This window comes from Fukomys damarensis, unplaced genomic scaffold (assembly GCF_012274545.1).
Source record: "Fukomys damarensis isolate Sample0158 unplaced genomic scaffold, DMR_v1.0_HiC HiC_scaffold_14, whole genome shotgun sequence".
NCBI lineage: Eukaryota > Metazoa > Chordata > Mammalia > Rodentia > Bathyergidae > Fukomys > Fukomys damarensis.
Window position 1 is genome coordinate 44067347 of NW_022900926.1, and position 23263 is coordinate 44090609.

Sequence of the window (23263 nt, forward strand, 5' to 3'; positions counted from 1 at the left end):
ATATTTATTTTGTAGAGGACATATCTTTTTGATAGGCTCTTGTGCCAGACCACCTTAAGGAATAATGGAATATCTCTGAATGACTATTTCTAGCTCAACAAGCCATTATTAGAGTGGTATTGCCACTTGCACCTATTATGGAAATTTTTGTGTTAAAGACTCTTTGGAAGGCTACGTTGAGTGGCCAGCATCCAGGAATTTCCAGAAGGAGTCAGTATAATTGGGAGATGCTTCGCTTCCTCTGTTAATTACAACATACTGAGTAAATACAAAGCTGATCTTTTATACAGTGGTAGAAGTATAACAAGGGGAGGCAAGTTATGGGCCTCCCTCTCTAATTTTCTTTATTTTACAAATGAAGTCATAGATGCCAAGAGATTAAACTTATGTAAACTTATTGCTAGTCCCTGGTTGAGCCTAGGTAAGAACTCACGTGCCCCAACTCAGTCTAGTGTTCTTTCTGCTACACCATGCAGCCTCCAGAGCATTTACATTATTTGGGGGAGCATTTTTAGTCTATGGGTTAAAGTAAAATCTATATCCAGTTTCCCTATCTTATGTAGTTTGAAGCAGAAAAGTATTTCAAAACACCAGAAATTATGGAGATAGTACATTAACACTCCTTCTGTAAAATTCTCGAAAGACCAATCTCCTGATGTAGAACCACAAAATGTAGAGCAGATGAAGAGTGAAGACAGAGAGTCATATGAGGGTTGTTCATGCTCGAAACCACCTCAAATTTTGGCTGCTGTTGAGTGGCAGGTGTTTCTAAAGAAGCACAGTTCAACTGCAAGTGTTGGTCCTGAATAAAATTCATTGTACTTCAGTTTAAAGGTAAGTTAAACTAATGATTGGGAAGACAGATCAAATGTTGACAGTCTCTATTCTTAAAGCTGTCCACTTCTCAAGGAGATTTTTGGGAGATTGGACTCAGCATCTTCCTGTCCTCACCTCTATTACATTCTTCAACACAAGGCAATATGGTTCCACCTAAACTATTCCATGAGAGTGGAACCACTCTCATCCTATTCACCTATGGCCATATTGTCCAATTTAACAGTTGTATTTAATCCTCTGTCTTACCAGAACTTTGCTTATTAACTAGGTTACCTCTCCTCTCTGGAGTTGCTTTATTTCTGAGGCTTAAAGAGAAGGCAAACAATAAATGTCTGACAGCTTCTTCTTTAACCCTTATTATTTTCTTTTTCTTTCACCAACTTTCAATGTCAATAATAGTCATTTAGAAGCCTAGTATTAACTATACAGAAGTTGAACAACTTTAATAAGAGATGGAAGCATCTTCTTCTCTGAAGGTAGAGTGTATAGAACATCAAATTGGTACATAACATTCCTTCATTAATATAGTTACTTAAGGTTCAGTTTATTAGATTAAAAATAATTGGGCCCTCCTATGAACTAGAATGAAGATGACATAAGTGAAGAACTATTGTTTCCACTATCTGTGATACAAAGTTTAAATAATCATGGGTTTCTGAGGTTTGGCAATGGGCATCAGAAACATCATGTCTGGCCAATGAATACCGTTATTGTATCCCTGTTTTGATATTATAATGTTAAGAAGGCAAAAGTGGAAGAAAATTTAGGAACCTATAACAGTATTTTTTATAAAACATGTTTCTTTCTAGGCTTATTGAAGAAATTATTTCCATGGTGTGCAGTTTACCTTGTACTCACTAAATTGCACATGATTTCTGCTTGGCCACAATCTATGTACTTTAAGTATGCTAGGGCTCTAGACGATAACTGCCGGGAACTGGGTCTGGTAGAAAGACTGACTCAGTGTTCCCTGTCATTCTCGCATCAGGCACTTTCTCTTCCATTTAATCCTGAAGATCATTAGTTATCCTTGGAAATTAAAATATAACCTCTTGGCTGATTATGGGAGAGCCTAAGTGTCAAACATTGGAGATTAAGTAATTACAGATTTTAATATATAGGCTATTATGAAGTCACTAAAATCATGTTTCCAATGAGTTAACAATGTTAGAAAATACATAGGAAAAAATGGCTAAGCTAAGCAAAATCACAACTGGATGCAAACATAGGAACTGGATAATATATAGATATCTATATCTTTATCTATAATATATATATATAGATATAGATATAGATAAATATATAGATATCTATATATATGTGTGTATATATATATGTATATATATATCTGTATACATATATATATGTATACAGATATATATATACATATATATATATATATATATTTGGTACCCAGGAAGTGATTGCAAGGCAGATGTGATGCCATTGAGCTAAATCCCAAGCCCTGATAGAATCTTAATTACATAGAAATACAGAGAAATTCTAGAAGGAAACACAAATGAAAGGTTTCCAGCAGTTATCACTATGTGGAAAGATTATGGGAAATTATTATGTTGTCTTTTCTTGCATTTTACAATTAATTCATAATAGGAATATGTAATATTTATAACAAACAAACCACAAATGTTTAGAAAGATTAATATATGTTTTTCCCAGAAGTGGGAGGTATCTAAGGGTTGGATAATTACTTGCTTTCTAGCTGATAAATATCTTTATGGAGTCTTATGTAATCTTAAAAAAGTATCTGTTTGAGGAGGTAAAAATACCACCTCTTCCTAAAATAAGAAGAGAATTTGGAAATTATTATAATGAATTGGATTTTCTTTATTTTCTAGCTTTTACCTCTGTGCCTAAATCAACTTTAAAATGGTCCTTCCCTGAAACATGGAAAGATGTTGAAGAAGGCTGGGGAGGATACAATCATACCATTCCAGGCCCTGGGGATGATGTCCTGATTTTACCTAGTGAGTAAAACAACCTATGAGATTAATTATAGGTAGATTAAACCAGGTCTAATCTGATTAGAGATTATGTTTAATTTTATGTCGTACAACACAAAAAGAGAATAGAAATATATAGACACTTATTTGTCACTTCCCTTTTTTTTTGGAGACTGATATAGGAGAAGAATTTCATGGCTCAGTGACATCCAGGACAAGTAGTAGTCAACCTTTATTAAAAGTGAAACAAGTAAGCATCATCCTAAAAGGGGTTCAAGTAACTACTAGTTTTATAATGTTTTTCATGTGTCAGAAGAACATTTACACTTTCTAGTATTAAACTCAAAGACACAGATGGTATGGAAGAAAACAATTCATAAACATCTATTTTCTGTCTTTGTGAATTTTTACATATAAGGCTGAGAAAAATGTAAAGCTGTTGTCATAATTACTCAAAATCCTAGAGAAATAAAGTAGAAAAACATCTATTTGGGCCAGAATTTAGCTCAGTGGTTCTGTGCCTGCTGGGTAAGCATAAGGTCCTAAGTTCAATTCCCAGTACTGGAAAATAAAATCTGTCTGTCTGTCTTTTTGTCTGTCTATCTATCTATCCATCCATCCATGTATCCAGAATTACACCCCAGTATGTGCAATACAGAAAAGTTCTGGCAGACCTATGGTATGCATACCACAGCAGGCTGTATCACTGAAAGCTCTAAAAGGTTTGCCATCGCTGATGTAGAAGAAAGGTAATTCCTAAGATATATAGAAACAAACACCCATACTTAAAACATCTTTTTTACTTAAAAGTGATTTTTTAATAAAAGTCCTAGAAGAGAGGCGTGAAATTTAGCTCAGTGGTGCCACACCTGCCTCACAAATGTATGGTACTGAGTTCGATCCCCCCGACACCATATGAGAACAACCACAACAAAATAAGTCCTAGAAAAATTTCACTGGCCTAAGATGAAAATTTTTTATAGAATAAATATATTTCCTCCCAAAGCCCAAATTCCATTAAATTCCACTTATGGTTTAATTGGTACCTCTTAAGGTAATGGTTCAAATCTCTTTGGTCATCCATGAAGTGATAATGATAATTTCAATTTATTGCACACTAGCAGTGTACCAGGAACTCTTCCTCATGTCCTGATTTAATCCTCACAATGACATTGTGAGGTAAGCAGTATTACTATCTTCATTTTTACAGACAGAGAAACAGAGGCACAGGACAGTTAAATAACTTGTTCAGGGTCACAGAGCTTGAAATTCAGCAGAGTTAAGATTTGAACCCAAGTGATTTGATTCCAAGTCCTTATTAAGCAATAAAGTACATTCACTTTCTTAAAGGACCAAAATAAAATAAAAAGTTATATTGTTTGCTTTATGTACAGTGGCAGAGTGAAAACTGAATAATACAAAAATACACTGGCCTTTTACTAGAGATTGGTTTGTGTACAGGAGATAGGTACAGGTTGCCAAGCCTTTAGTAATTTTTAGGGCTTTGATGTTAAGGCACAATCTCAGCCATCTTGCTTGGTATTGTGATTGATAATATCTGTTGCATGTCTCAGATCCTGGGGCCCCAGAGTTCTCCATTGTCCTTTACTCTTCTGTTCATGATCTGCTCAAAGAAAGAGGCCCAGGCTCTCCATGAACTTTCCTTCTGATAGCACAAACCTAACCTGTGGGGCAGAGATTGGTAGCAGGGAAGTGTGTGTTCATGGACATTGATTATAGAAAGTACCTTTAATTAGCCCTTCAGTGTTTGTGTGATGATTAGGGAAGTACAGATTTTTAACATATCCAGTTACTGTTCATTATTTTTAGTTTTCAGGTGAAAAGATAGGTGAGTGAGTGTATAGAATGGGATCCTTGCTCTGTGCCTGTTTCACTATCTTTTTCTCTTGTTACCTTTCTTCTTACCCTGCTATTGGCCAGTGCTGGAATCCATTGTGCTGTTCAGGTTTGTATCTTATGCAGGAACTGCACTGCTATACTTTCCCTTCTGACTTTTGGTAAATCTTAACAATGCTTCGACTTACTTGTTTGGGTAGAGTCTCTACCCTCTTTCTACTTGTGGCTTTGCCTCTCTCTGAAATCTTCACCTTTGTTGGGCTTTCCTTGTTACCTTCATTTCCAACCTTCTTTAAATCAAGTTTGCTCACCTGAGCTTGACATATGACAGATATTCAGGAAGTGTTGCTTAGATAAACTTCATGAGCCCAATGATGTCATCCATAATTTAATAACAAAAGTAAACCTTGACAAAGTATAATTATAAGACTTTTTGTGTTTGTAGAAAATAATGTCTTATCTCTTGAACAGCTTCCTAAGAATTATGAAATGATTTTGATGACAGGGATAGTAGCAAGTGTCACTTGAATGCTCTGTGTGTGCTGTGCACTATGCTAAATGAGCTACATTAATTTTTCTCACTTGATACAACTATTCTATATGATAATAGGGTTTATATTCACATTTTTAATGGATGAAGAAACTCAGATGCAGAGAGGTTATAGAACTTGCTCAGATAGTAAGTAAAGAAGGCTGAGCAGGAAATCAGAATTTGGTTCTGAGCTCTTTAGCATGTCTTCTTTTTTTTTCTTTTAAATTACCATCTCTACTTGCTTTGATTGATAGAAATCAGGTACATAATTTACTAAATTTATACTCCTGTGTTTAGTGTTTGCATTAATTCCTTAACTAGGGATAAAAACAAAAAAAAACACTACCTATTGAATATGTATAGATGTAAGATTCTCTATTTGAGGAATTTAATCTCATCATACACCCTTCGAAAAACTGGAGAAACTTTTCAAATAGATATCCAATGCAGTGAAAATAGTATGAGTCTTGCATCTAGCAGCAAATATAATTGTGTTGCAAATGAATAACCCTTTCCAATTGTGTTTAATAAATATTTGCTGAACACTTCCTGTGTTCAAGGTACAGAACCAGGTATGCATAATCTGGATGCCAAAGTCAAGTTAGATACAGCCATAACCTCAACAGTTGGTGATTTACCTGGGTTAATAAAACACACAATGCAAACTAATACAACAAATAGACATAATAAACACAGAATAGAATCATATTGTCTCACATGAGTAGAGGAGAAGGTGCTGCGTGGAAGAAGAGACAATTAGACTCTGAAAGATGGGGTTAAGAATTTAAAGCACAGTTAGGAGACAAAAGGGGATATCGGGAATTCCTTAGTGAACATAGGATAAAACTGGATTCATGCTTAGATTCTGATATTTACCAACTGTGTAACATTGTTGTAAAGGCTTCTGACCCTCATCTTTACCACAAAGGCTATAATTAATATATATCACAATGTTAGGAAGATTAAATGAGATAGCATCGGTGCACTTGACCATCACATAGAGTATTGGAGGTAATAGAATTACATATGAAAGCTGTGATTTGTAATGTATCAGGTGCTCTTTTCCTTCGTTTTTTCATCTGGCTGCCCCCTTGGCCTCTAGTATTAGCCACACTTTGTATTTTCTTTCCAATGGCTTATTATTTAATTTTCACAACATCCTTGGGAGCTAAATAGGTAATAACTATTATTACAGTAAAAACCCATTTTTACATAATACGATTTTAATGGAACTGCTGATTTTACAAAATGAAAGTGACTGGTAAAGAAGATTTAAGTGATACTTTTGAACCTTTAATATAATTTTATGGTGTTTTGTGTATTTTAATTCATTAATAAAGGAAATGTGTAGAACATTCCCATCATTATTCAAATAGAATAGCATAATTTTTCAATAAAATTCGTAGGGTAAATTGCCTCTTTCCATTTTCTGGGAAATCAATTTTATGGAATGACCTCAGACCCATTCTATTCCATAAAAATAGGACTTTACTGTACTAATAAAAGATATCACTATCTTAAGTATGGTACCATTTTCCTTCAAGGCGTTCTATCTTTATAGACATTGGATTTTGAAAGAGCTATAAATTTTCCTCCACAGTGTTATATGCAATAGGCTGGGGGATCATATATACTTTGCTCTTGTGATTTAGTTTATGGTAACTTTGCTTGATACAAACAAGCATATCTGACTGTCTTTCCCTTCTAAATATTGCAAGAATTGACCCAATACAGTCTAGATTTTCTAATTAGTAGGAACATGTTCTATCTGACTTACTATGCAAATTTCACACCTCCATAAGGAATAGTTGGTCAACAGGCAAGATGATCTCTCTAGTGTTTCTTTTGTGCATTTTCCTGAAATGACCAGAGAGGATTCATGTAAGACACATTCACTCCTTCCTATGAAAGAATCTCAGTCTTGGCAGGATAACACCTTTTTTGCACGGGCCAGGCTTAATGGAAGGAAAATGTTTTATATTTTCAAATGAAAGGATTCTGTCTTGAAGAATACAGATATGATATCATGTAGCCTCCAGCATTTTTTGATGTGTGTGTTGTGGTAGAATTCATTTTTCATTTTCTTTATTACTTTGAACTGTACTTATTTGAAGAGATGAATGGGAGAGTACTGTTTTCATTTTATAAGGGTTCTTCTGTTTGTTCTGATTTTCAATACTTAGGTATTTTAAGTGGCAGAGAGGCTCATCAAAGCCACGTGATATTCAAAGATGGCGATTTTTAATACATTTCCTTCTTCAATTATAGTGCATTATAACATATGAAATATAAGGCAAGATGATCAAAAATCAGGAAGTACTTTTGAGGAAAGAAATTTCTATAAATGCAATTTATGGTTGGGTTGATTTACCTTTTTATCTGGGATTATATCTAATGTAGTATTTACACACTAAATACTATTTACACACTATTTGGTGCAAAACACCAAATAGAAACAAAACATAAATATTGGCGTTCTTTCTGTAGCTGGAGTAGTTTTCTTAAGTTTGTCCTTATTCCATCTGGATGGAACACAAAAGCCTTATAGACCACCAACCAGTTATTCTTTATTACTAGCAAATTGGAGGGGAAGAAACTTAGGTTTGAATTAGTGGCATTCTTTCTGTGTTGCATGGCATTAGAATAGTGATTATTTGTGTGTGGATGGATGAAATCTACCATTACCTACCAAACTACTCAGAAACCTAACAACTCAACACACATTTCATTTTGCTCATAATTTTGTGTTCTTTTCTAGATATTCTTGTTTTGGTTCTTTCACAAATTGCAATCAGTTCACAAAGTGCAGTTGGTGGTTGAGATGATGTTATCTAAAGGCTCAGCTTGCCTTCACACTGCAAGATGACTCATCCATGTGACTAGCAGGTCAGGCCCGTTGTCAGCTGGAGCTTGTCCACAGAAATTAGCTAAGAAGCCTGAGTTCCTCTCCTCATAGACTTCTCCGTAGGGCTGCTTGTGCTTCCTTATGAGATGGTGGCTAGATACCAAGAAAGACACACTTAAGAGAGCTACCCATGAATAGGAAGCCTAATAGAACTGGATGGAAGCTGGTGATTTCTGAGTCTACCTTAGAGTTTGGAATGTCATGACCTCACATTCCATTGGCAGAGCAAGGCACAAAGGCCACCCTAGATTCAGGGGAGGGAAACTAGTCTTCATTTCTTATGGGGAGGAGAAGCAAAGAATTTGCAGCTGCCTTTAATCTATCACTGTGTTTGTCTGTGCATGTATGTAATTAAGAGCAGATGTATCTGATTTAATTCAAAGGTGTTTTAGAGCCTGCTAAATTTGTGCCTCTTCCCTATCTAGGCAGACTTTATTTAGCTTCTGTTGGCTTTCATGAACCAGAAGTTATTATTATTTACCTATAATATTTAGTATTGTGTTTTGTACTGCTTCATCTTTGTCTTCAAATGCTATTCTTCAGCCATGATTGAACCTCTAATTTGGGACTACTCATTTTGGGATGGGGATGGACAACAGGATTTGGGCTGTACACATGGTCAGATGTGTACACACAAGACCAGGACCTCTTCTTGGAAGAGCGGAGTATGCTGGCATGAGAGGAGAGATGGAGGGAAAGTATCTCGAGCCTTTATTTTGGGTCAGAAATTGAAGATCCACAGAGACAGTATCAAACTTTTCTTTGGCCTTACTTAAATGGAAAAGCTATTCTTCAAAATTTTATAGGGAAGAACGGACAAACCCTTGATTCAAGAGGTACTTTTGACACAGAAGCTTTAACCAGCATTACCATCAAATAAACAAAAAGAAAATTTGCAAACAAAAAGCATCTTTAGACATGACATAATTTTTCCTTTTTGCCAGTTGCTTAGAGAGGGACCTTAGTGAATATGGCTTTATAGTAAGGAATATTAAGATCATGTTCTTCCCATGACAAGAAAAAAGTCAGAATTTTTAACTCCATGGAACAGATATTCTTTTGGACACAGCCAGGTAGTTTATTTAAAAATATTGAATATAAGTTGACTTTTGTGTCAAATCTTTAAAAAAACCTAGGAATTTGCTATTTAAAGTAATTTAGATACAGAATCCTTTTTAATATGGAGCCCTTAATGAACTGTATGATTAGTAATTTATTTGCTTTATTTTGATGTGGGTTTAGTTGTATTAGGTAAATATTAACATATGGAAAATACAAAACTTGGTGTGAAACTTGGTATCTATTTAATCCAACTAAAATGAACTAAAATAATGCAAGCATTTTTATAGCAAAATTCTATGAAATATATTAATATTATTGCCCCTAATTATGTGATGTTTGATACCATACATGAAGAACAGAGCAAGAACATTCTCCTTGTTTTCAACTCAGTGCTACAAATTGCTTCCTAGAATTTACGAGAGGAAACACCGGAGCTTTATTTGTTGTGTTTTAGATGCATGTCCCTAAAATAAGGTTGCATTTGTGAGTCATCACATGTGGAGACTAGAGAGTCCTTCTGAGATGAGATGAGTGTGATTCAAATGGCTTCTCCAAGGGAATGGCACTAGCACCCCGACTGACCAAGGCCAGGGACACAGTTCTCTTGTGCAAGGATGGACAACTGGGAGATGGAATTAAAAAGTTTTTGCACCTAAATAGGTTTTCCCCATTAATACTTCAGTTAAATCCATAGCAAGTCTTATTTCTCATAAGTGACAAAAAAAACATAAAAATGTAAATATGTTGAAACAAGCTAGCATACTTGCACTAATCTAATTTGTCAATCTCTGCTAGATTCAATCACAGTGTTTGTTTCTGGGCTAATTAGAAGTCACTTAGAAACTTCTCTTGGGATGCAAAGTCAAGTAGGCCCCTATACTCTTTATGGCTTGTTAACTTGCTGGAACTAATTAGAGTTTTACTCTAATCAAGTGGGGTTTTCAAACTCTTTCTTGTTTTCATTCACCTGAGAAACATTCATTGTCCAAATCCATTATATTTGTTTTGTAAATTATAGTAATTTTAGGAGGGGCCATAGTAATTTTAGGAAGTATACAGATTATAATTTGGTTAGAGGATAGGGGAGTAGATTTTGACAAGCAGGAGATTCATTAAAGAGCCATTTTTATTTTTATATTATGCTCACCAAGGATCACTGTTTTTCAGCTTCACTTCAGCCTGTCTTCTAGAGATCTGGCCTGCCTAGATACCTTGGGTTCCAACCTAAGAGTAACCTAGCAAGAATCCCTGAAAAATGCCACTGGCACATCTTCTTGCTATTGGTGTAATTTTGCTGCTACAGCAACAATTTTCTCATTCACAACCATTATAGATTTCTGTTTGTAGATTACAGCTACATACTTCCTAAGGAACTATGCATTAGGTTCATCAGGATTTTAAAGAATACTTTGGCTTTAATAATACAAGTCATAGGTTTTATGGTAACAGTAAGTGTAGTGGTGGTGTTTACTATGGAAAATATATTGTAGACTTAATAGGAGAGTAGAATTGGTAGAATTTGGTGACATCATTTATGCAAGGCAAAGGAAAATGAGGCTGAGGTCGACCAGAACTTTTATATGCACGTGACTTTTGAAGGATGTCACCAATAAGAATGAAAGATATGGGGAAAGAAACAGGTTTAGTAGGAAGGATGATAACTCTAGTATAGACAGAATAAATTCCATGTGCAGATCCCGAGATGATAATAGAAAGTATGGGCTAGAGTTGGGGGGAGTCACAAAGATTGGGGATCTGGATTTAGATTTGATCATCCTCAAAAGAGTTGACTAAGGAAGGCATCAAAATTGAAAAAGGGCTCGAACAAATTTGAGAGCATTGCAGAGAGATACAAGGAAAGGGTAGGGGATAATGTCTTGTTGGAAATTCCTGTATGAGTGGCAGGAAATGTTATCAGAGAAGAAACAATGATGGAGATTAATAACAGTAGACCAAGGGGATTAAGAGGATGGTAATTTAGAAATTGCTTGAGAATAAACTATAAACACTCAGGTGGCTCCAGCAAATCAAACATGAAATCTAATGTAACCTCTCTTGTTAGTTTTATAGTATCATATGTCTGGATTGGATCCATATCTTCAATTATCCACTATTATCCTGGTTAAAATTAAAAACAATTAATTTGGAATGAGATCACAGATTTCTTGTGGGGTAGCAAGGTTGTTATTGATGGTTTTTGGGTTGGAATATTGCTAAGTGATCCAAATTAATTGGCTCATATCAAGGGCTCAGTCCAACGACTTTGATAGTTTGCAGATTCAATTCCTTCATCAGAAAATAGAATAGGATATACTCCAAAGTGAAATAAATAAGTCACACATGCATAAATACCAAATAGTTTCTCTGGTGTGAAAAACTATAATGGTACATAAGATCCTAATGATATAATTGACAATGTCAAATAGGAAGAAAAGGGCTAAAGGAGTAGGGGAAGTGGGAAGGGTAGGAAAAAGGTAATAAGAGAAAAGAAAAAATATGAGAACATGGAAATAAAGTATTTGTAAATAGGGAAGGGAGGAGGGGGTGAAGGGAGGGCAGGGACAGGGGAAAAAAATAGAAGGTACATGATCCCAATGATGAATGTAACTGTACTGTATACTTAAAATGTACCAATAAACTCAATGAGAGAGAGAGAGAGAGAGAATAAAGAAGAAAGAAAATAGAATAGGTTAGGGCCAAGGATTTAGCTCAGTGGTGCCATCCCTGCCTCACAAGCACAAGGTCCTGAGTTCAATTCCCAGTCCACCCCGCAAAATAGAATAGCTTCTGTCCTATAAAATATCACTTATTTCCTAAAGAGGTACAGTATTGTGAAAGCATAAAATCATAATAAATATTTTTAAAAGATTGAGGTGTTGTGTTTAATTCTCACAATGAGTTCAATTCTGGAAGAACTGAAGTTTGTATTATGTAAAACAGGTAGCATTTGTCCATCACAGCCCATTGGTCACTTTCTCCCATTTCTTAAATACTGAGAGAAGCATCCAGAGATTTTAATATTTATTTTGAGATGTTGATATCAGGAACTAATCTCTTTAAAATCATTAATAACTTGAATGACCAGTTATCCGGATTTGCCTGGGATGAAGCAATTTCCTCAGACACAGGACTTTTAGTGATGAAACCTGAAAAGTTTGAGGCCATCCAGAACACATGGGTCACCCTACTAAGAATCACCCTTAAAGTTCATGCTGATCCCATATGCTGTGACTTGCACTGTAACAATTTTGCTGAGGATTAAGGAAATTTTTCCTCTATTTAAGTGCATAAGCTTATATTATACCTAGTTTCATTCCTCCACAATGTTTGTCTCATGGAACTAATTTTTTTTTTTGAGGAGACAGGGCATTTCTTCTTGAGGAGAAAGGGCCCTGAGTGATTACACATGTGCTTTACCCTCCTGGAAAGGAGTGGGGAAGCAGAGCTGAGGAAGGAACACTGCCATGGAGGTTTTAATGTACAGCAGGGCTTTATTCACTTGCTCTAATTGAATTACTTCTTCTTCTCTTTACTGTATGGTATGATTTCCACACAGATATTTTTGGAATGTAGAATTAAATAATTCATGATTTCCCCATTATTGGTTTAGGTATAGTTGCCATTTCTTGAGTTGATTATACTCCCCGGAGGGGCTTTTGGAGTCTCCTCATAGGCAGAGGTTTAAAGGTAGGAATCTGGCCACATGATGAAGCATTACATGTGCCAGTGGGCCAGTGGGGAAGAGGTAGCATAGTTGACTCCCTGCTGACCCTTAGGTCTCTATGTATTGTGCTGCTCAGGGGTTGCTAATGTTTTTGTGCCTGGGTTCCCTTCAACAGTCTGTTAAGCCTCAATACATTCTTAAATGTTTTTGACGCATAAAATAATGCAGGTAGGATGACAAAAGAAACCAGTTATATAGATACAGCTATGAAAATATTAAAAATAAGAGTTGTGATATAATAATGCTTTTCTACTCAATAACAATAACTGTTTGCTAGTTCTAATAACTATCATGATTTCAATGTCACCATTGCCAGTATTCTCCAGGAAGGGCTGCATTCATTCCCATGGAGAAGTGAAGGCTCATTGCCCTTCTGTGGATCTGTGCTGGGTTCAGTGACTTGCTTGACTGACAGAATGTGTACAAGTGAAGTTGTGGGAGTTCAAAGACAAGGTTATCAGAAGACACTTTGGCTCGGTGTCTCACTTGCTATCGGGGTGCTCCCTTTTGAGAATAGTCCTCAGGCTATAGGAACCTGGAACCATGTGGAAAGGCCCATGTCTGTCACGCTGCCTAGCAGACCCAGGAAAACTCCAGCCAGTGGCCAACGTTAATTTGCTACCACAGAAGTGATCTTAGACATCCAGGATAGTTGAGCCCAGAGGTGGGCCATGTTGACTTTCCTGGTGTTTTCTTTCTTTTATTTCCAACACATTATAAATCTCCAGTTGTATCCTTAGGGTGCTTTTACTCAGGATTTGTTATGTGTATCAAGTAATATTCCCTTAGAAGAGGAATCTCTTGTTCAGTTCATTAGTATTACATGGGATCTTAACAGTTTTTGGAGTCAGTGCCTCATGACAATGCGAAAGAGCTAAAGGAGCTGACACAGATTAGAAGCCCTCTTTTAAATAAGCATTTTCTCTTCTGCAAAATTGATTTATACTTGTTCCATATTTGCAAAATATGTCTGTTATTAAGCTGTGACTTCAGATATCATGTATTCATTGAGCAACTATTTACTGGACATATAATTTATTATGTGACAGACACTTGCCCATATGTTGGTGATAAAAAGGTAAGCAAAACAGTTCCAAATATCTACCTGAATCTTATTGCCCAGAGGGGGACACAGAATGTAATCACACAAGTAATTTTCAACTAATAAACCTGGCATGTGCTATAGGGAGCATTCAGAGTGACGAAAGCACCAGCATGGGGATCTGAGTTGGAAAGGAAGCGAATCCAATTACAATTCATATCACAAGGCTAAAATGAACCATTTAGATATTAGTGATGACTGACAATAAATTTGCTCAGCATTTCTCAAAATGTTTCCCAAGAAACTAACGTCTTATAATTATCACAGGGAAAAAAGATAAGTACGTTGAATAAGTACAGGCCATTGTGGACTAAACAGATAGATAAATTCATTTGCATATGATATTCTCAAAGCCATTTATGTGATCATTTGAGTTGCGTATCTTCCAGAAGGAGTTGTAGTACACTGTAGTACAAGCTGTTTCTCAATTTTTTTTTTTTTATTTTTTGGTACTGGGGATTGAACTCAGGTCCTTGCGCTTGCAAGGCAGGCCACCGAACCACTGAGCTAAATCCCCGGCCCCTCAAATGTTTTTAATCATGTAACCCTTTTATTTGAGATCAACTCATCACATCAGTGTTTTGGGTAAAAGCGCACTCACACCTGATCAAATGACCACTGCATGGAGCTGGGTATGCAGTTACTAGTAAGATCACGTCTTCTGTGAAGAACAACAATCTGGCATGTGGAAGTTTATGTTTATATCTCTCTTACATAAAAATCATCTGTTTCTTGATATCAGGGAGTTGAACTTCTGTCTTCTCACTCCATCCTTTGTTGCTTCCATTCCCAAAGTCACCCTGTGGTGGTGGGAGTTCCAGCCACCACAGTCACCTTCCCAGCCCCAGGAAGGAGAAGGGATTTTTCTTTTCAGTTTCGTGCAACTTTTCTGTTTATATGTTATTGATTGAAACTTAGCCAAATGGTCATATGTAACTGGAAAGGAAGCTGGGAAACGTAGTCTTTCTACTAGATGATAGCGTACTCAATGGAAAACTAGAGCTCACATGACTACAAAAGGAAAGGTAAATGCTGAGAAGAACTCAGGCTCCCTGCCAGATTTTTGTCCTTTAAACCTGAGGAGAACGGGTTCAAAGAGACATGCCCGAGGAGCTCAGAACTCAGAGATGGTGCAGTGTCAAGTCTTTGCCTCTGGATTCCCTTGTTTCTTGAATTCATTACACTGATCCTGCATAAACATAAGGGAGGAATTACATAGAGCCTGCCAAAGGCTGTGATCCAGGGTCAGGGCAATACTGACGGGTGACACCATTATGAAGTCGATGTTAAATGACAGGTAGGTTGGAATGCATGAGTCTTATAGGTATTTCTTGAAATTTGGAAATTCATGATATGTGTTTAATAAAATGCTGTCTGTGGTGTGTGGCTGTTTGATTTTAACTTCATTACTTTCATCAGGATGATTTGTTTGGCTGTTGCGCATTCTGGCTCCTGTTCTTGTTTCAGGGGCTTGTCCTCACCTTTCTTCATTGGTCACATCAGTAATGCTGCACAAGCCCCAGATCATCTACAGCATCTGTTTGTCTCTCTCTTTTTTTCTCTCATTGAGTTTATTGTTACATTTTAGGTATACAGTGCAGTTACATTCATCATTGGGATCTTGTACCTCTACATGACAGGTCTTGGTTCTCATTTTTTCCCCTTGTCCCTGCCCTCCCTTCAACCCCTCCTCCCCTCCCCATTTACAAACACTTTATTTCCATTTTTTCATTTTTTCATATATATTTTTTCCCTTAGTACCTTCCCCCTTGCCTCTCTTTATTTACGTGGTAACATCACCTGATGGCAATTTAGTATCTTGGAAAAGAGCACTGCTCTCCCTAGATTGTGTTGGGTTTTTGTCTGATTCAGCCACAGTGGGCAAAGCCTGGCAGTGTGGAGAGGAGGTGACTGCAAAGCCACACAGGGGAGTTGCCCAGATGTGCTTGGCTCTTTGCACTCTTCCAGGCCTGCCAGCTCAGCAGTGCAAAGGACAAAACTTCTGTGCCATTTTGCAGCACATTATCAGGACCAGCGGGGTCTCAGTGTTGTGACTGTTATGTCAGCGAGGTTTCAGGAAAGTGGATGCATGGAGAGATTCGTTTTAAGGTAGACAGGTTTGCACATTGCTGACTTCTATATTCTCTGGGCAGGGGGACCGAAAAATTTGCTCCTCAGAAACCAAATAGGTCTCTGACATGCCAGACTTCTAGTAATGTGGGAAGAACTTTAGAGTGGTGACTCTCCTAGGTGCCCCGTCAGTGTCCTGGCTCTCAGGAGGAAACATTTTGCTTCCACAACTTTGACTTGCCCCAAGCTGCTTTTCTTGAACAAGAAAGAGGACCAAGGGCATCCTTACCATCCCTTCTGCCCTTCATCTTTGCTGATGCCAGGGAGCTTCAGGAAGAGGGTGAGCTCCCACTTAGCTCTGTTATTCTTGGAGGTGGGCATGTCACCTAATAACTGTCCTGAATGACTCTTCTTCTCTCTGTTTTAATTCATTTGGTTGATTTGCTTCATTGCATGGCATACTGACATTTATTTGAGTTTCAAAATTATAGTAATGTTTATTTATTATAATAAGGGTTCTCTTGAAAGACACGTGGGAATAAAATAAGTATTATATATAGCACTATTATATATATTATATTCTATGTAATATTATGTTCCATATAAGATTTTAAAATTAAGTGACAAAATATAAAATTAGAAAGTTAACATTAAGGAATCAGTGGTATGGTCATACTTTGAACTTAAAATAATTTCTTTCTCCCGTTTTCTGTTGAAAATAGGTTAACTTTTATAGAAACCTAAAGAATTCAATTGTCAAAAGGAGCAAATTTTATAGAGCCTAAGTTTTGTGTGTCAATGTGCAGTATGTTGAGGGTTCCCCGAAGATTTCAGGGTGAATTTTAAACTCCACTGTATGGCCTGCAGGGTCCTCTGTGGCCTGGCCTTGCTGTCCCTCCCTCCCTCCCTCCCTCCTGTGTGTGTGTGTCACTGTTCAGTCACACTTACCTGCATGACCCTGTTCCACGATGATGCAGCCGACATTGAACCCTGTGCTTACTTACACTCGCTCTTTTCCCTGCCTCTAACTTTCTCCATCTCTTTTTTCTCCTACCCGCTCCTTTCAGCCCTACTACTCTCTGTTTACCCCTTTTTGTTCCCTAACACTCCATTTAGTGTCTCCACTTCTAGAGAGTATGCCTAAACTGCCATTATATTCTCCTTTCCCTGTGTTCCCACAATATCCCCGGGGGTATTCCTATGTATACCCATGTTCTGTAATTATTAGTTACTTTTATGTTACCTGCAAATAGTTGTGTCTTATTCAGTCACCCCTCCTAGAGTATTTCCAGATTTTTGAAGCTTAAACAGGACTTGTTACTGTCACAGACAAAGAATGGGGGGGCCCTGTCATTTCTAAAATCCTTAGTAACTAATTGAGAGGTGCGGCTTTTGTTGGAAAGTCTTTGTGGTCTGCTGCAACACCTGATCTGGGGCTCATTCAATGTGGTATTTATATAGAATCCCTGGGCCAGAAACTTACTCTGCAAGATGTGGTTTCCTGCAGGTAAGAAGATGCTCTGTGCAAGGCAGGTTGTGTTCATTCCTTTCCCTACTGGAGCTCTAAGAACTCTACTATTCCCAGTGGGGGCTTCCAGTCTGCTGGTGGCCTTTCATTCAGGCTCCCGCACACAGCGTGCCTCCTCCCTCCTCTGGACACCTTCTACCTGAGCAGGATGGGCTCCCCGTCGTTCAGCACCTGAGGAGCTGCTGGGTCTGGTGTAGCTTGCCAATCAGGAGTTTAGAGCTTTCTGGGGAGTTGCTGCCTTCCCAGCCTGCAGGCCTCCTGTGGCTTAGCACCTAGGTGTCGACACACCTCCTGTGGTTTTAGGTAGTAAGCAGCATGCCGATCTTCTGTTTGCTGTGAAATAGTTTCAGAGGTTACCTTTTCTTATTTGCATAGTGTCAGTGCACCTGTTTCTGTTTTCTTTTTTGGTGAAACTATAAAGAAAGTGTGTAAAAGAGAAAAACATTTCTACAGCCACAGAAAGCGGCCCAAGTTTTGCAATTTAGAAAACAGAGGCTTAAATCCTAGTCTTGGTGAGGTGTATCCTTGACTGAGGGAACTGAAGAAGGGCAGTGACTCTTGCAGGCTCCCAGTATGCATAGTTGGTATATATTTAGTGCTATTTTACCAGTCTGAATGAATCAGAAAAGCTTCTAATACTTCTTAAATTTTCTTCATCAGACCACTGGAGGGGAAGCTTCTGGCAGAGAAAGCTGGCCAATGTAATTTAAGTAGAAAAGGAAGGAAATAGTTAAAAGATTTTAAAGTGCTAAACAGCGCTTTTGCATTTTTTTTCTGGAAAGGCAGCAGTTTGTATGGAAATCACAGCTTTTATACATTAAGTATGGTTATGAGTCTGTTCCCTAAAGCGCTGTGAGAAATGTGCCCCCCCACATGCAAAAAAAAAAAAAAAGAAAAAATAAAAAAAGGAACTGGAACTAAAGACTCAAGAACTTGTCAAAATTTTCAGGTAACAAAGAGGAGGCAGAGCCTAGTTTGTTCTTAGAAAACAAAACTTTCACTGATAACACAATTTCTGCTGTACTATGTTTAGCTCAAGCCTTACCTAAAGAAGGCAGAGAGCTTCCCAGTCCATTCTTAAGCCTATAGAATTGATTCTGAATTTAGACCAAATAGTACAAATAAAGAAAATTAAAGGCTAACACAATTGACATTGATGAGAAGCCTTATCAAACTAAATGTACCTGTATTTTAGTGGAATAATAAATAATGATTAAATAGTGTTTAATCCTATGAATGAAAAATTCTTCTACATCATTATTACAGAATTGGAAGTCTCCTCTCCTGCTGGCTGTACTTTGACTTTTTCATAGCAAAGCATAATTTTCAGTATATGAAGAGCCAGAAAATGACCAGAAAATATTTCCTTCTCCCTCGCCTCCTTGTCAAATTCAGTGCCAACCTTCACCTACAGCACTTTCTCTCTCCCTGGCTAAGGGCTACTCAAATTCTCAGAACAACCCAGTTTCCAGAGTGCATAAGGTGAGGTGATGAAAGGCGGAAGTGCTGCCTATTGGGAAAATTACATGTGAGTAAGAATTTGAAACTGTTCCTAGTGCAGTGGGACAGAAACAGCCCATTTGCCCATCAGTTGGAGACTGGATAAGGAAGATGTGGTTTTTTCTATAAAATGGAATACTACTCAGCCATAAAGAATGAGAAATTAGATTTATTCATAGGAAAATGGATACATATTGAGGATCTACTCCTAAATGAAATAAATAAGTCACACATGTATAAATACCGAGTAGTTTCTCTGGTGTGAAAAGCTATAATGGTACATATGATCCTAATGAGATTATTGACAATGTGAAATGGGAAGAAAGGGCTAAATGTATAGGGGAAGTGGGAAGGGTAGGGGAAAGGTAATAAGGGAAAGTTAATAAGGGAAAAGAAAAAATATGAGAAAATGAAAAAATGGAAATAAAGTGTTTTTAAATGGGGAGGGGAGGAGGGGATGAAGGGAGGGCAGGGACAAGGGGAAAAAATGAGAACCAAGACTTGTCATGTAGAGGTACAAGATCCCAACAATGAATGTAACTGTACTGTATCCCTAAAATGTACCAATAAACTCAAATAAAGCTTAAAAAAATAAATAAAAGGCTTTTCCTGTATAAAATATACTTCACAAGGGTTGGATCTGTGACCCTTTTGTTTAGTTAACAGTGAAATAACAGTTCTACTCAAACATATATTTGATGTAGGAAAGAGGAGATAGGAGATAACTGAATGTGCTTTATTTCATCTAATCATTACTATCAAGTCCATGAAATATTTCTATACATAGTTATGTACCGGTGAGCACACCATAGAAGAAATCGGATACTGTTGAGAAATGGCTGAAACTGAAACTATGTAGACTCTTGGATATGTGTTGTGTGGGTAGAGTGTCAGGGGATTCCAGAGAATGGAAGTTATAAGCAAATTAGAGCATAATTTTTCAGAGATGGTTGGGCATTAGAAACAGTTTTCCTTTTGAAATATTGCCTGCATCTTGCTATGCTTATTGACTTATATGGTATTTTAAAAAGGCTTTACATCTATTTCTTCCTTTCACCAACACTCACCTGATCAATCTTATCAGTATATTTACTTCTGTATATAAAGGGGGCCTTATTATTATTAGTTTTTTTTTTTTTTTGGTACCGGGGATCAAACTCAGCTCCTTGTGCTTGCAAGGCTGTGGAAACTCTGAGCTAAATCCTCGGCCCTAAATCCCCCTAAATCCCCTAATCATTATTTTAATTAATGATTTTTAATTAATTATTTTTTGTCACGCATCACAAGGTCTCAATATATGCTGAATGCACGAATGAACAAAAATTTAGTCATTTGTAATGCTTTTCTTTATACACTACAGTGTTACCTCTATTCATGAACTTAATTCTTTCCAAGATTCTGGTCGCAATCCAAATTAGATGATAACCAAATCAAAGTCAATGGTTCAATGTTGACCTTATGGGGAAATTTGTTCTGGTTCTCATTCAATTTGGTTTGTGACCAGAATCATGGAGAAAATTGAGTTCATGAGCTGGGGTACCATTGTATTCTATTGGAGACTGCTAGACACTCTGGACTAGAAAGAGGCATAATGATTTTAGTGTCTTGGTAAGGCAGTATGAAGATATGTTAGAGTATTGGGACACTGAACAGACATTGTAGAATACAGATATTATTTTTTGAATACTTAAAATTATGAATACAAATTCTATATAATTTTATCATTTCCAGGATGGCATTTGAATTCAAACAGAACGGAACTGATTTTGAAAACTCTACTTTGTGTTGAATACATGTGGTTTATTGAAATTCACAAAGATACACACTTCTTAAAGTTTCAGAACTTTCCAAAATATGGAAAGTATGGAAATACTGAAGACATTGAACATTTTACAGGAATTATTTCACATTTATATAGACTATAAACACTGTACAAACTTAGGAGCATAACATATAGATGAATTTGTAAAAATTATAAAACTGAGACAATATATTAAATACACAGTATTTATTCAATATTTATTAGGTAGTGCATTCTAAGGTCTTTCAAGCATCAATTATGTATTTATAAAATAATTATCTTTAATAATAATGTATTTATCTTTAAGGATTTTAATAATGTTTTGGTATTTTCCAGCTAGAAGAAGCAATTGAAAGCTTAAAAAGTCCATAATATTGAAGAAAAAGAAAGAACCGTACAATTTTCTGGACTTATTGCCTTTTCTATTGTTAAGCCGAAATGAAAAGAGATGATTTATATTTAAAAAAAGAGCTTATGGGGGAAATAAACTCATTTAATACAATGTTTGTTACTTGGAACTTAGCCTAAAGAACTTCATTCAGGAATGAATAACTTTTTTTCTTCAGGATTAAAGTGGAAATATCTATTAATTAATTGTAACTTGGTCTCACTGATTTTTAAGGAAGCAAATGAAAGTGAAAACCCCCATAGGAGATAAGTTTGATACCTAGTTTGGCTCTAACACAAATTATAACACATAAAAATTTAGTAATTGAATCACTGAAGAATTAACAGTCTAATCTTATCCCCTATGTAAACATATTCACCATTAGAATTGGAAAGTGATTTTACCCTTAAATTGCAGATGTCTAGATTCATTAATGATGAGCACATGCAATAGAATTATGCAGATAAAATCAAAGTGTAGTTTAACATTTGAACTCAAACATGTAAGAGTACATGTTCTGCATTTTTAGGTTTTTCAGGGCAATATAGAGTTTAAGTGTTTTGAGTTTTTTCCCTTCTTTCTTGATCTGTCTCAGAGAGCAAAGCAGCATACACCTAGTTTCAAACAGCAACACTTAGCTGCTCTGAAGTCCTTGAGGGCTTATGGAGAGTAAAGTAAGATAACACCATTTCTCCATGAGAAACACATCAAACCTGGTAAGAAAGAAGGCACAGGTTCTTCTCTATTTTTATGAAAATAGCAACACTTTCTGGCATTTTCCTTTTAGAATTTGGGATGCCCTAGATTGATCTGATATGGTTGGTAATTTTACTTAAAGATGTTCCTGCTAAATAGATTCAAAATATTTTTGAAGAACAGATGGTATAGTCTAGAGGAAGAGATAAACATTGTATGTAAAACATTTTATTGATCAATTAAAATATCATAATTTAGAGTGTTGATTCTCCTATGCGAATTATGCATGTCTATATGTGGTTGAGAAGATGCAGAGAGTGTATGTGAAAGGTGGAATAGGAATTTATTAAACTAAGTTCAATGGGTCTCTTCCTGTTGAGTAATTGAGGGTCATTCTACTTTCATCCTCTCTCTCTCTCCATTCTACTTTCATCCTCTCTCTCTCTTTCTCATACACACACACACGCACACACACACACACACACACACACACACACACACACCAGGTAGGTGGATGGCAGATGGTTCTTTGTGAGGGTGTTAGAAAACTGGCTTTCAGTCTTGAATCCTGTGCCTCTGGGTACTTTGCAAACTGCTTCTTCTGCCTATTTTTAGACCAGTTTGAAAAAAAAATGATATTCAGAATAGAGTTAAAAAAAACCCAACAAACCCACCTGTGAAGATTTGATGTAAAAGGCAGGCTATAAAGTTTGCAGCTCTTTAAAAAAAGTTCAGTCATAGAAAGACTGCATCTTTATCTTCTAGCATTTTCTGTTCAATTTTTTTCCACAAAAACTTGAAAACCAAATACCAATACCTTCATTTCAGTAAATTAGCCTACTGGATACTAATTTATAATGATGTTAACCTTTCATTCCTCTGAGTGAATTATATATGAGAGCTTCCATGACCTTTGGAGTCCATTTCTTTGGTGTATTAGCCTTCTTTATAGATTATGAAACCATTTGAGTAAATCATTAGATTCCCCAAAAGTTGAATAAGACTACAAAGCAAAGGAAATACCACAAATTAGTGTGTAAAATATATATTAAAAGTATTTCAGTTTGAGCTAAAAAATTATTCTCTTTTTAAAAAAGAGGGCTAGATCACTTAAAAATGACTCAAATGGAATTAAAACTCATTTTTCCTTTGGTTCACATATTTTTAGGAAAATACTGCAGCCAAGACCAAATGTAGAAAAAAATCATTACTACGGAAGGTTCAGGGAAATAGTATTGTGCAAATGGTCCTTGTATGTCCTGCTCTGCCTTTGGTGCCATCACTCTTCCTCAGAAGTCTC

The 23263-nt window shown here is 36.5% G+C and overlaps 1 protein-coding gene across 8 annotated transcripts in view; it reads left to right on the forward strand.

Moving 5' to 3' along the window:
• The window catches only part of Pkhd1 (PKHD1 ciliary IPT domain containing fibrocystin/polyductin), a 458548-nt gene that overhangs the window by 251279 nt on the left and 184006 nt on the right, over positions 1-23263 (forward strand). For all 8 annotated transcript variants that reach the window (XM_019208499.1, XM_010631095.1, XM_019208501.1 and 5 more), the window contains one exon: positions 2694-2822. In XM_019208499.1, the coding sequence (XP_019064044.1) occupies positions 2694-2822 (129 nt within the window). The remainder of the gene's footprint in view (positions 1-2693; positions 2823-23263) is intronic.